Source organism: Lycium barbarum, chromosome 5 (assembly GCF_019175385.1).
Source record: "Lycium barbarum isolate Lr01 chromosome 5, ASM1917538v2, whole genome shotgun sequence".
Lineage (NCBI taxonomy): Eukaryota > Viridiplantae > Streptophyta > Magnoliopsida > Solanales > Solanaceae > Lycium > Lycium barbarum.
The window spans coordinates 10775936-10790183 of record NC_083341.1 but is presented as its reverse complement, the minus strand read 5'-3'; the positions used below and the strand labels follow the sequence as shown (position 1 = coordinate 10790183).

At 33.3% G+C, this 14248-nt stretch overlaps 1 protein-coding gene across 1 annotated transcript; it reads left to right on the top strand.

Moving 5' to 3' along the window:
• Positions 1 to 6408: 6408 nt before the first annotated feature.
• On the top strand, positions 6409 to 9487 carry LOC132640425 (probably inactive leucine-rich repeat receptor-like protein kinase IMK2). The gene is made up of 2 exons (XM_060357015.1): positions 6409 to 8373; positions 8731 to 9487. Exons 1-2 carry the CDS (start codon positions 6516 to 6518, stop codon positions 9321 to 9323), a joined length of 2451 nt encoding a protein of 816 aa, XP_060212998.1. The 5' UTR covers positions 6409 to 6515; the 3' UTR covers positions 9324 to 9487.
• Positions 9488 to 14248: the final 4761 nt, after the last annotated feature.

The following is a 14248-nucleotide window of genomic DNA, read 5'->3' as shown; positions in this document are numbered from 1 at the left end:
AGCAAAAATGAAGATGAAGATGACACTTTACTCATGGCATGTAAAGAAAAAGAAAGTGTAGAAAGAAATAAATGGTACCTTGATTCCAGTGCAAGCAGCCATATTTGCGGGAAGAAGCATTTATTTGCCGAGTTTGAGGAATTTAATGGTGGCAACATCACTCTTGGAGACTCTTCAAAAGTTCAAATCAAAGGAAAAGGTACGATTTTAATTCGTTTGAAAGATGGAAGTCATCAATTTATCTCCAATGTCATGTATATACCGGAAATGAAAGGTAATATTCTGAGTTTGGGACACCTTTTGGAGAAAAATTATGACATTCATTTGAAAGATAAAAGGTTGACTATGAAAAATGAAAATGGGAGATTGTTAGCCAAAGTTCCTATGGCTAAAAATAAAATGTCTGTTTTGAATCTTCAAAGTGATGTACCAAGGTGCTTATTTTCATGTGTCAAAGTTTCATCTTGGCTTTGGCATATGAGATTTGGCCATTTGAATTTTGATAGTCTAAGGTTGATGAAAAAGGAAAATATGGTGAAAGGGTTTCCAACGATTAACCATCCTAATCAGCTTTGCGAAGGATGTCTTTTTGGAAAGCAGTCAAGGAAAAGCTTTCCCAAAGAGTCATTGACAAGTGCACGGTGTCCTTTAGAGTTGATTCATATGGATGTGTGCGGACCTAGCAAGCCAGTCTCACTTGGTAAAAGTAATTATTTCCTTCTCTTTATTGATGATTATTCTCGAAAAACCTGGGTATATTTTTTGAAGTAAAAATCTGAGGTTTTTGAAAAATTCAAGAATTTTAAGAGCATGGTGGAGAAACAAAGTGGCTACCAAATAAAGTCACTTTGGTCCGATAATGGTGGAGAATTCACTTCAAATGAATTCAAGGCTTTTTGTGAAAAAAATGGAATACGTCATTTTTTGACCGTTCCAAGATCGCCCCAACAAAATGGCTTGGTGGAGAGGAAGAATTGGAGTATTCTCAACATGGGAAGAAGTATGTGTTGACACCCAATTTTGTCCCACTTTTCCTCTAATCGATTTTCTTGTGCTTCCTAGTAATTAATAATCTATTTGTTTACCCATCATTGTAATTGTTACCGTTTTTACTACTGCTATTTATATTGGCAGTACCATTATTATTACTCTTATTATTAATATTAGCATTAGTATTATTATAATTACATCTCGTTATCATTTTTAGTATTACTAAGACAGTTATTGTCGTTACGCGAATAGTACATTTATAGTTTATATTACTACTATTATTAATTCATTAGTATTTTTATATGTAAATTTTTTAGTTTATATTTTTATTTTGGCCATGTTATATATATATATATATATGTATATATATTAGTAAATAGTATTATATGTTATAAGTATAACATGTATAAATTATTAAGATAAGGAAGCCCAAGAAATGTTTAAGGTAGGGAAAGAGCACTATTTTCGCAGCTCAAATGTATCTTCTATAAATATACCATATGACCCATTTACACTCATCTGAAATAACTCATTAAGTTAGCCCATTTGACACCCTAAAACCTAATCTTATTCTCAGCTGCATTCACCCCAAGCCTCTTCTTTTCTCATTTTAGGCAAATATTTGACCTTCCTCTCTCTGATGCAGAAAATAGCTTCACCATTTTAGTGCAAATTTGTCCCTCTCTCTCATATTTTCGAATTCTCCCACCTTAACTTCAAAAACTTCGGTATTATGTTGACCAAATTGCTGCAATTCTGAAGAGAAAGGACAATTCGTTTCAGCCTTTTCTGTCATATTTTGGATCATTCTTGAGCAAATTTTGATATTCAAATGGCCATATCTCAAATCCCGCCCCAAAAAAAAAAAATTGATTGAGAGTTGAAACCCTAGTTCTTCATCTATAAATACTATCCTTAAGATCTCAGCCAACCATCTTTTCATCCCTGTGGTTCTAGACATCTTAGACATTATAATATTTCTATTATCTTTGTCCAAATACTCTTCCTGAGCATGGACCCGGAGTCACTTTCTTTGAACTATTATTTTCTCTTGTCTTAACTATGTAAAAGCCAAAAATATAGGAAGTAGTTCCCCACCCCCCTACTCTTTTCTGATGCTTGGGGAGAATTAGTATGGGTTATATGCTTTAATATTATGTCACTCTTTGCTACTTGACGCCTAGGATTACGTCTAATTAATGAAGTAGTTTAAATCGGTAATGGAATTCTATAAACCTGCTTAATCGATAAACCAAGCTTTAGTCCACAAATTGTTTTACTTATTTCATAAGTCAAAATTTAAGTTCAAATGACTTCTCAGAAAACATCAAATCACATTTTTACAAATTTGCCCAGAAATTAATTTACTACTTTTCTCAATTTCATTAAGTCAAGTCACCATTTTTTCACCCACATGTTGCTCAATATTTTTTAACAGTACGAAGCTTTCTACAAATTTGCTACATTTTGTTTTCTTCGGAGGGCACAAATTGTGTTCTTATGCTTATATAATTTAAACTAATAGATGTTCTCATTTTTACTTTAGTGTTTTACGCATGCATATTTTTTAAGATTTCAATAAATATACTTTAGTGCAATATTTTCAAAATATTCATTTTTAGCCATATTTTAATTAATCTTAAGTCCGGTCGGTTAACCGTCTTAGTACGGATCTTAAAGGGTGCTTAACATCTTCCCTTTAGATTAATTGAACCCTTATCTAGAATCTTAGGTTAGTAGACTTTAAACGGAGTTAAATATTAAATAATCGATAGGTGTCCTAATTCACCTCTAAATTAATTAGATGACGACTCCTTAAGTTAGTTAAATAATTTATGAATCACCAATATGTTGTACTCTAATTTAACCCAGTTAAAATGGGTTATAAAAGTATGTTGAAGAGCAAAAATATGCCAAAGGAGTTTTGGGCTGAAGCAGTTGCTTGTGTGGTGTATTTATCAAATCGACGTCACACCAAAAGTGTTCATGGCAAAACACCGCAAGAGGCTTGGAGTGGTTTCAAACCAAAAGTTGCTCACTTGCGAGTGTTTGGAAGCATTGCTTATGCACATGTGCCGGATGAGAAGAGATCTAAGCTTGATGAAAAAAGAGAGAGGTATGTTTTCGTTGGTTTTGCGCAAAGATCTAAAGGTTATGAGTTATATAACCCAAGAATGGCAAGGTTACCATAAGCAGAGATGTTGAAGTTGATGAAGATAGTGCTTGGGAATGGAAATTTAAAGAGCAAGATTACTCTTTTAGTCCATTCGCTGATGATGAACATGATGAAGAAGTTATGGAGCAGCCTACTACACCACCTACAACACCTCCACCGCAAGTTCAAGAAGTTAGGGAATCAAGTTCAAACAGTGTACCTCGAAAGTCTAGAAGTCTTCAAGACTTGTATGACGCAACGGAAGAAGTAATAGAAGATTTAAGAGATTTAACTCACTTTTGTTTATTGGTGGACAGCGAGCCTATAAGTTATGAAGATGTTGCCGGTAATCCAAAATGGAGAGATGTGATGGATGAAGAAATCAGGGCAATCAAGAAGAATGACACTTCGGAGTTGGCAAAACTTCTGAAAGGAAAAAGCACCATTGGAGTCAAATGGGTTTACAAGCTAAAGAAAAATTCCAAAAGAGAAATAGAGAGGTACAAAGCAAGATTGGTAGCAAAGGGGTACAAGAAAAAGGCCGGTGTTGATTATGATGAGGTGTTTGCACCAGTTGCTCGTTTGGAGACAATCTGCTTGATTATTTCTTTGGCAGCTCAGAACCAATGGAAAATCCATCAAATGGATGTGAAGTCGGCTTTCTTGAATGGGATTTTGGAGGAAGAAGTATACATTGATCAACCTTTGGGCTATAAGGTTGAAGGAGATGAAGATAAAGTGCTGAAATTGAAGAAGGCTCTTTATGGCTTGAAACAAGCTCCACGGGCTTGGAATTGTAGAATTGACAAATATTTCCAAGCAAATGGTTTTTCAAAGTGTCCACATGAGCATGCACTTTATGTAAAAATTAATGAATATGGTGACACATTACATGTTTGTTTGTATGTGGATGATTTGATCTTGACAGGAAATAATCCAAAGATGTTTGAAGAATTCAAGAAATCAATGACAAGAGAATTTGAGATGATGGACATTGGCCTAATGTCATACTATCTTGGCATTAAAGTGGAGCAGAAGAATGATGGCATCTTTATTTCTCAAGGAGAATATGCAAAGGAGATTCTCAAGAAATTTGAGATGGAGAATTGCAAGCCTGTTAGCACCCCCCTGGATTGTGGAGTTAAACTATCCAAGCGTGAAGATGGAGAAAATATCAATCCCACATATTTCAAGAGTCTTGCTGGAAGCTTAAGGTATTTAACTTGTACAAGACCCGATATTCTTTTTGGTGTTGGACTTGCCAGTCGCTTTATGGAAACTCCAACAGCTTCTCATTTAAAAGCAGCCAAAAGAATACTCCGATACATCAAAGGTACACTTGATTATGAAATTTTTTATTCATCTTCTAAAGACTTCAAACTTGTTGGCTATTGTGATAGTGATTGGGCTGGTGATGTTGATGACCGGAAAAGTACTACCGGGTTTGTTTTCCTTTTTGGAAATTCCGCATTTACATGGAATTCCAAGAAGCAACCAATTGTGACTTTGTGAAGTAGAGTATGTAGCAGCTTCTTCTTGTGTTCGTCATGCAATCTGGCTAAGGAGCTTGTTGAAAGAACTTCACCAACCATAAGAAGATGCAACTAAGATTTGTATTGATAACAAATCGGCCATTGCGTTGGCTAAGAACCCGGTGTTTCATGAAAGGAGCAAACATATTTATACTAAGTATCATTTCATTAGAGATTGCATATCGAAGAAGGAGGTAGAGCTTGAGTTTGTGAAATCTCAAGACCAAGTTGCGGACATTTTCACCAAGCCGTTGAAGATTGATATTTTTCAGAAGTTGCGGATGACTCTTGGAGTAGTGAATCAAGTTTAAGGGGGAATGTTGGAAAAATTAACTTGTTCACACTATTTAATTTGTTCACATTATATTTAATTTAGTTCATGAACTAGTAGATTAATGTATTAGGAGATACATGAATTGGTGGAAAATTCTAGATTAGTCTAGTGAGTTCTTATTCATGTACTTGGAGGATGTGAAGTGTGAAATTATTAATAGTGATACATGTATGCTAGGCTAGATACATGGATGAATTCACCTATAAATAGTCATGTAATCTAACCATTTGAATTAAGTCAAGTTGCATAAAAAATCATTTTTCCTCCATTTCTTTTCTAGTGAGTTTTGAGTATTATTTGTGTTGTCTCGCTCTCCCAAATTTCTAACAATAGGTTACCTGTAATTGTCTTTTTAAGTACTTCTATTACGTAATTATGCTTTTGCTATTCAAAAAATGACTCACACTTATTTTAAGTAACCATCAGCAATTACTTTTAAAAATAATTTAATAATGTTAAAAATTAGCATACTTATAGTGTATAAAAGTTTGTTAATTTTCATTTGGTGGCTGATATGCATGTTGGAGCACCATTGTGTGGTGTAAGGCTCATTCACTAAAGGAGGAAACACTCTACTCAATTTTTTTTTCTCCTAGAAGACCTCTATTAATAAATATGAGGAATTCTATTCATTCTACCACAACTCTAAGCCACTCTAGGCAGTTGAAGTTAAACTCATGGTGAAAACTGAAAACAGATTCCAAAACACATTAAGCTCTATCCAATATCCACCATCGGCAAAAAGCCAAAGGCCAATACACTAGTAAAAGCTTAAAGTGCCTTTAGAGCAACACATATAGCAAGCAGCCTTCAAAGTCTAGTGATATCTGACAGACACAATTATCATGTTCCCCAGAAAAAAGAAAAAAGAACTTAGTGTAGATTCCTCCATTTTAGCACTATGTGCTCCTCTCCACGTGCTTCCTTCCAAGAACCGCACTTATTGCAACCCACAAAATACAAATTACCCTTCTTGTGGTGTGTGTAAAAGACTGTCCCTGCCCAATACTCGCTCCGATTTATTTCAAGTGTCTTATTTTTTTTTTTTTATTTATCTCAAAATATTTTTTTTTTATATTTAGTAAGTTAATACAATCAAACATATTACGTGATGAGTTTAAAATAATAAGATTCAAAGTCTCGCTTCTTGAAAGTCAAATTAACTATTGTTTGAAGCTAAATTAAATTAGAGATTAATTTAATATTTTAAAATTTAAATTTAAATATTTATAACTATATGAAATAACTTGCAATTCTTTTTGTGTCATGATATAATTTTTTTTTTTAAATATTAGCTAAAATTTATATAATTTAAATATCGAAAAACTACCAATGCCACGTAAATTGAAATAGAAATAAAGCCAGTATAAAAGGAAAAACAAAGAAACAGAGGAAGTACCACTTAACAAAAGAGAGAGAGAAAGTATGTGAGGGGAAGATAAAGAAAATCTTTTTTTTTTTCTTTTTTCTCAGTGTGTGTTCTTAAGAAATAATTTCAGTGATAATGGAAGATCAAGATTTTAGTTGTTTTTACTCACATCCATTTGTTTTTTTCAAGTTTTTAACTCCAAAAGAAGCTGGGAGGCACATTTGTTGTGATAAAAAGAAGGAAAAAGGGATACCATTTGTCCAAATTTTCTTGTTCTTGCAGCTGATATTTTCAAGAACTCAGTTAGCTTTAGGCCAAGATAACTGGGATGGTATAATTATCACTGAAGCAAATTTTCAAGCCCTTGAAGCACTTAAACATGAATTAGTTGATCCAAAAGGGTACTTAAAAAGCTGGAATAACAGCAATGGAGCTTGTTCTGGTAGTTGGATTGGTATTAAATGTGCTCAAGGTCAAGTTATTGTTATTAAGCTTCCATTAAAAGGATTAAGTGGAAGATTAACTGAAAAAGTTGGTCAGTTGCAAGGTTTGAGGAAACTTAGTCTACATGATAATGATATTGGTGGTTTAGTTCCTACTTCTTTGGGTTTTTTGCCTAGTTTAAGAGGTGTTCAGCTTTATAATAACAGGTTTTCTGGTTCTATTCCTGGTTCACTTGGTTTATGTCCATTACTTCAAACACTTGAGCTTAGTAATAATTCTTTATCTGGTACAATACCAATTAGTCTTGTTAATTCAACTAAGCTTTATAGGCTTAATTTGAGTTACAATTCATTGTCTGGTTCAATCCCTCAAAGTTTCACTCAGTCACCTTCTTTAATCTTTCTTGATTTACAATATAATAATCTCTCAGGTTCTATACCAGATTCTTGGGGTGGAAAATTACAATCTTTGACACTTGACCATAACTTTTTCTCTGGTGGCATTCCTGTTTCTTTGGGAAAGTTGAATGAGCTTCTTGAGATTTCACTTAGTCATAATCATATTACTGGTGTAATCCCAAATGAGATTGGAAAGCTCACTATGCTTAGAACACTTGATTTATCTTATAATGCTATTAATGGGAGTTTGCCAGAAAGTTTCTCCAATTTATCCTCCCTCGTGGTTGTCAACTTGGAAAGTAACAATCTTGATGGTGAAATCCCATTAGATATAAACAAAGTGCGAAAATTGTCTGTTCTCAATTTCAGGGATAACCAGTTTAGAGGTGTTATTCCAGCTACCATCGGGTACATTTCCGCTTTAAGCCAGATAGATTTGTCTCATAACAATCTAACCGGAGAAATCCCGGTGTCTGTTGATGATTTACCAAATCTTAAGTCCTTCAATGTTTCATATAACTCTCTGTCTGGTCCTGTTCCTACTCATCTTGCTAAGGAATTCAATACAAGCGCCTTTGTGGGTAATGTTCAGTTATGTGGCTATAATACTTCAAATCCATGTCCTGTTACGCCTTCTGCAGGAGGTTGCAAACGAAGTATTAAAGACGTTATTATCATAATAGTAGGGTCTCTCATAATAATTGTGTTTCTAGTCTGTTGCATTCTCCTTTGCTGCTTGATCAAGAAACGAGCGGAAGCCAAAGCAGCAAATGATGTAAAGGATATTCATCCGACTGTTGGAGAGGTCGAAGCAGCAGGAGATAATACAGGAGGAAAACTTGTCCATTTTGGTGGAGGTATGATGTTCAGTGCAGATGATCTTTTATGTGCTACTGCTGATGTATTGGGAAAGAGCACTTACGGTACGGTGTATAAAACCACATTAGAAGATGGAAATCAAGTTGCAGTGAAAAGATTGAGGGAAAAGATTACAAAAGGTCAGAGGGAATTTGAGAGAGAAGTCAATGTTCTTGGAAAGATAAGGCATCCTAATCTTCTGGCTCTTAGGGCTTATTACTTAGGAACAAAAGGAGAGAAACTTCTTATTTTCGACTACATGCCTAATGGAAGTCTGGCAACTTTTCTTCATGGTAAGCAGAAAACAGATTTCCATTATCTTTTATTTTTTGAAATTGGGAAGACTGTATAGATTGATCTTATCAATGATAGAATGATGTAACAGTTTGAAGCATCTCAAAAACAGAAAAGGGTTTTTTTCATTTTTGGCTGGCGAAATTAATTACAGGCACTATCCAAATTGTTCAAAAACATATACACTGATTATGTATATTATATGTATATTGACACTTAATATACAAAACCTATACATTTGCTGGCTATTGTTTTTTTTTTTTTTTTGAGAAGTCCAAAATGCAATTACCCCAACAGAAAAGGGATAGGAAATTGGTATGGCAGGGGGGTAATATAGCTTATTGTTTTTGTTGCAGCTCACGGCCCGGATACACCAGTTGATTGGCCAACAAGGATGAGAATAGCAAAAGGGACGACGAGGGGATTGCTGTACCTTCACACTAATGCCAACATCATTCATGGGAATCTTACGTCGAGCAATGTTCTGCTTGATGAAAACACAGATGCAAAAATTGCAGATTATGGCCTTTCTCGCCTAGTGACCGCTGCTGCAAATTCAAATGTAATTGCCACAGCAGGGGTACTAGGCTATTGCGCACCTGAACTTAATAAGCTCAAGAAAGCCAATGTGAAGACGGATGTCTACAGCCTTGGAGTCATTATACTGGAAATCCTAACTGGTAAGTCTCCAGGAGAGGTAACGAATGGTGTGGATTTGCCTAAAAGGGTGGCATCGATTGTAAAAGAAGAGGGAACAAATGAGGTGTTTGATTTGGAACTAATGAGAGATGCATCCATATTTGGTGATGAAATGTTAAGTACACTGAAATTGGCTTTGCACTGTGTTGATCCGTCGCCATCAGCTCGACCAGAAGTTCAACAAGTTCTCCAGCAACTGGAAGACATTAGGCGTGAAACGCCAACTGCAGCTCCCTCGGCAAGTCACTAGATTGTTTTTTGATAAAGTATTTTGAGATGTTAGGTGTTAGTTGCCATGATTCTTTCATTCTTGAATTTCATTGCTAGAGTATTAGGTCTGTTTCAAGTGTCTTTAAATGCAACTATGCTACATTGTTTTGGTGTTTAAGCATAGTAGAATTCTTCTAAGTATCATCCCCTTTTGCTCCAAGAACACAACCTTAGATGAGTTTCGTTCACTAGATACAGAGACTTTAAATCATCTACCCACTGACTTAAATTCCCATATAGGCTAAATTGCCTAGTGGAGAACTTATATCGGTATTTGATCTTAAATTTTAGGTAAGTACATGGATACCCGATTTTGGTAATACCGTTTAAGTTGTGCCTTAAGTTTATAACTTTTTGTACGTTTGTTCACTTCGGAAGAACTTCAGTCATGCGGTGTTGAAGTTTCATATGGCTAAAGTTTAGGAATTTTTGTCAGAACTTCAGCCATATGATACTTTAAACACCTCATGTCTATGTTTATCAAAACTGGATACAAGCTAAACAGCGGTGTTCAAATAGGGTACCCGTGAATTTTCACTTAAATTTTACTACTTGCTATACCTGATTAAGTGATACTTAGCCCAATCCCTTGAAACGATTAATTGTGTTTTTTTTTTTTTTTACTTTCAAGTTCATTGAGAAGTTGCTGAATTGACCGCCAGGCCACTGTTATACGGAAGTTCCACATTCTTGTGAGTCCTTTAATCAGTGGCATATGTAGTCTTTGTCAGCAGGTTTATAAAAAAAATAAGAAGAGTCCATATTTAAAGTATGGAGTTTAGATAGAGTTGGTGCATGCCATTAGTGGCGGAGCTAGAAATTCTAATAAAGGGATTCAAAGAATGTGAGTATACTAGACCTAGGATTCAAACCTGCCGCCTAGAGCGATTTTTAAACAACTTTTTCCGCTATACTAAAAGTTTCTTTACGTCATAGGCATTTAACAATCTATTTACAACCACATACCCAGTGTGATCCACAACCAGGATCTGAGAGGGTGGGTGTACACAAATCTTATCTCTACCTTTTGATTTAACAATGTATATAATTGTATTTACCCTTTTGCTCAACATAATTTTTAACAAGGATAATTTAATTGAACCCTTTCATCACATGTAAACCCCCCCACCAGTAATGTTCTTGCAATGATGCTCATTATTAGGAAAGGCCGATCTTTCCTGGTAGGGTCTTCAGCAAAAGAATTCTCCAGTTGCCCCTTTTTGAGAATATTGTTTTAATAAGTGATTCATTTTTTATTTCTCCTGCAATTTATGAATTTTTTAGACCACGGTTTAAAGATTTTTTTTGAGAAAATCGAAAATCTTGCACGAAAACATTAGACAACGGTTTAAAATTTATAAGTTAAGATGATAGCCTAACGTTTTATCTGTCAAATTGAGCAATATATGAGCAAACATTAAACCCGTGTCTAAATTTTCCAAAAATATAATTTTTCAAGGATTATATTTGCACACCTTTTTAAAATAAGGACAATTTAAATAGTGGCCTGGAAAATGTACTTTTGGGTAAAACAACAGCGTCTCCATACAACTGCAACCAGGGGAAGAGCTACAGTGTCAAGAGGGGTTCGGTTGAACCCAATAGTTTTTGCGTAGACCCCGTATTTGTACTAGAAAATCTTAATAAAGGTAGATATCATATACCGAACCCACATACACAAATAAGCGGATGGTTCAATGCCAAAGTAGAGGCTAGTGAAGCTATCTCTTTTCCCGAGATGTGAGTTCGAAACCACCAGTGACCTCAAATGCTAGCTTCGCCTCTGATTGCAACATCCATGAATAAAAACAGCTAATTAGCTGCCATGGTCGTTAATCTCTGCAATTATTCGCATTCATTCCTGTTTAATTACGATATTAACTATAGAGGGTGACGATTACAGTGCTCTTTATATTTGAGTTTTTACGCAAGGATTAGTAACCTAATTCCTCGGTTTGAACACCTAAATAGAGAAATAATTTAACAACCATTTGTAACTAACTGCAAATATGAGCTTTCAAGTAAACAAAAGTGGAAGAAAAAAACGCATCTTGACAGGGCTTATAAAAGATTTTCAAGATGTTCCATCAAATTCTACTATAACTACTATGCTTAAAGTATTAACAATTTGATTGATTTGTTACGTTTTGGGTTTTTAACTCGTTGAATTTCTTAAAAGCAGTAACTCATCTACCACACTTCTTGCCTTTTGATATCTAAAGCACCTTTTATTTTTATGTGTAGTTATATACATTGACAATGTAAATAAAATAAATAATATTTGTTTTCTCTGAAAAAGTATTTTCTTTTGTGGAGATTTGAGGTATTTGGCTAAAAATAAAAAGTGCTTTTGAACGGCACCAAAAGTAACTTTTCTGCTGTGGAGAAGCAGAAACTTAATCTTACAAGATAAAGATATCCTACCAAAAAATTACATTTACCAATTTATGGACTCATTTGTTTATGTTAATCTTAGTCAAATCTCAATCATTAAATGAGTTTTGTTTTTAAAAATTTTACAATAACTTAATAGATCTAAATAGATTTGAATGATAAGATTTAGAACAAATTTTAAATATCATTAAGATGTTATTCATCCAAGAATTTATGTAAAGATAACATTACCATTAGTTCATTCACTTTGATTGACAACCATCATAGCTACAATCACCCACCATTATCAACTACCACCACTCACCACCTATAAGGCTATAACCATTATTCTCAGCCACAACCACTGCTATCACCAATTATCACAGTCATTTGTTACCATCACTAGCCATCATTTAGAATCATCACTATCACCCATTATTATCACAATAACCATTAATCATATATAATTGTATATGTAATTAAATATTTTCATGCGGTTTTCAGTATTTCTGTATTTTATAAATACTAAATGTCATACCAAATATCAAAAGAATTGTAATGCATACCGTATATCGGACTCCCTCCTTCCCATTTTATTTGAAGGAAGATTTTTGAGATTTGTGATTTAAAACAAATCATAAAAAATTGTGTGGCTAGGTAAAAAAGTAAATTTAAAATTGAATTTTTACTGAATATAGAAAGTAGTCATTCTTTTTGGGACTGCCTAAAAAGAAAAGAGTTTCGTATATATTGAGACGGAGGGAGTACTAAATATTGAAACATCAAAATTTTCAGTTTCAATAAGGTAATTCGATGTATTTATCAAATGATGACATCCCTGCCGTGCACATTTTTGCTACATATTTTCAAATTACAAATGTTATTGTCAATTCAACTAAGGAAGACCTACCTCTCTAGAAAGAAAAAGAATAAAATAGTAACACGTGCATTACTAACATAGCGTACGTAAGTACGTCTTTCTTCCTTCTTTTTAAATGGGTTCAAAATGAAAAAGAAAGACAAGAAGTCAAGGCAGGGGGGTTGTAGGAGGAGGAGTAGATTGTGTCTTTTGACAGACCACCTACTTAAGGACATCAATGATCAAATCATTTTTTTTTTTTTGTAGGTTTCTCTAACAGAACTTATCGGAGAAAAGGATCAAAATCATACATTATGTTTGGGTTTGGATCAAAATCATACATATTCTTTCATATGGAGCACTAATAGTACATTATGTTTGCATAAGTGTTGCACTTTTAGTCAAACTCCCAAATATTTTTTTAGAAATTTAACGGAAAAGAACAAAAATGCCCCTGAACTTTTAGAAAAGGTATAAAAATACCTTTTATTCATCTATTTTACTAAAACTACCCTTCAATTCAACTTTTTGGCTCATTTATTCCCCTTGACTAACGGACAACACTAATTTTTTTTAAAAAAATATTTAAATTGCACATGACATTTTATTACTGAAAAATTGATTTATTTTTTTAAAAAGAAATCTGAAAAATCGTTATTTGTAGAATAAGGAAAAATAATTTTTCAACACCCGTTTCTTTAAAAAACAAATGTAGTAAGCCTTTTATATATATAAAAAAAAAACAGAATTGGATTTTCATTAAAACATGTGGAATTTTTTTAAATTTGGAAAACTTTTTTTTAACGGGTGGAAACCCCATTTTTTTTAGAAAATTCAATTTTTAAATCTGAAAAATTGATTGTTTTTTTTAGTAAAATGTGAAAAACTAATACTCCATAATTTTCTTCTAGATTTAAAAAAAAGATAGTTTTCTGGTTTTTTTTTTTAAACACAGTTTTTCCATAAAAATTTTAATTTTTTCAGATTTTTATAAAAATCCAGTTATTCACATTTTGAAAAGAAAAAAAAATTAGTGTTGTTCGTTAGTCAAGGTTTTACTCGTTAATTTTTTTTTTCCAAATTTAAAAAAATTCCACATGTTTTAATGAAAATTCAATTATGTTTTTTTTTTTCATATATATAAAAGGCTTACTACATTTGTTTTTTAAAGAAACAGATGTTGAAAAATTATTTTTCCTTATTCTACAAATAATGATTTTTCAGATTTCTTTTTAAAAAAATAAATCAAATTTTCAGTAATAAAATGTCATGTGCAATTTAAATATTTTTTTAAAAAAAATTAGTGTTGTCCGTTAGTCAAGGGGAATAAATGAGCCAAAAAGTTGAATTGAGGGGTAGTTTTAGCAAATAGATGAATAAAGGGTATTTTTATACCTTTTCTAAAAGGTTAGGGGCATTTTTGTTCTTTTCCGTTAAATTTCTAAAAAAATATTTGGGAGTTTGACTAAAAGTGCACCACTTATGCAAACATAATGTACTATTAGTGCTCCATGTGAAAGAATATGTATGATTTTGATCCAAACCAAAACATAATGTATGATTTTGGTCATTTTCTCGAACTTATTAGAATACAAACCAATTAATGGATTAATGTCAAAAATATCCCAAATAGTGGATATCCAAAATATCCCAAAATATCCCAAAATATCTCA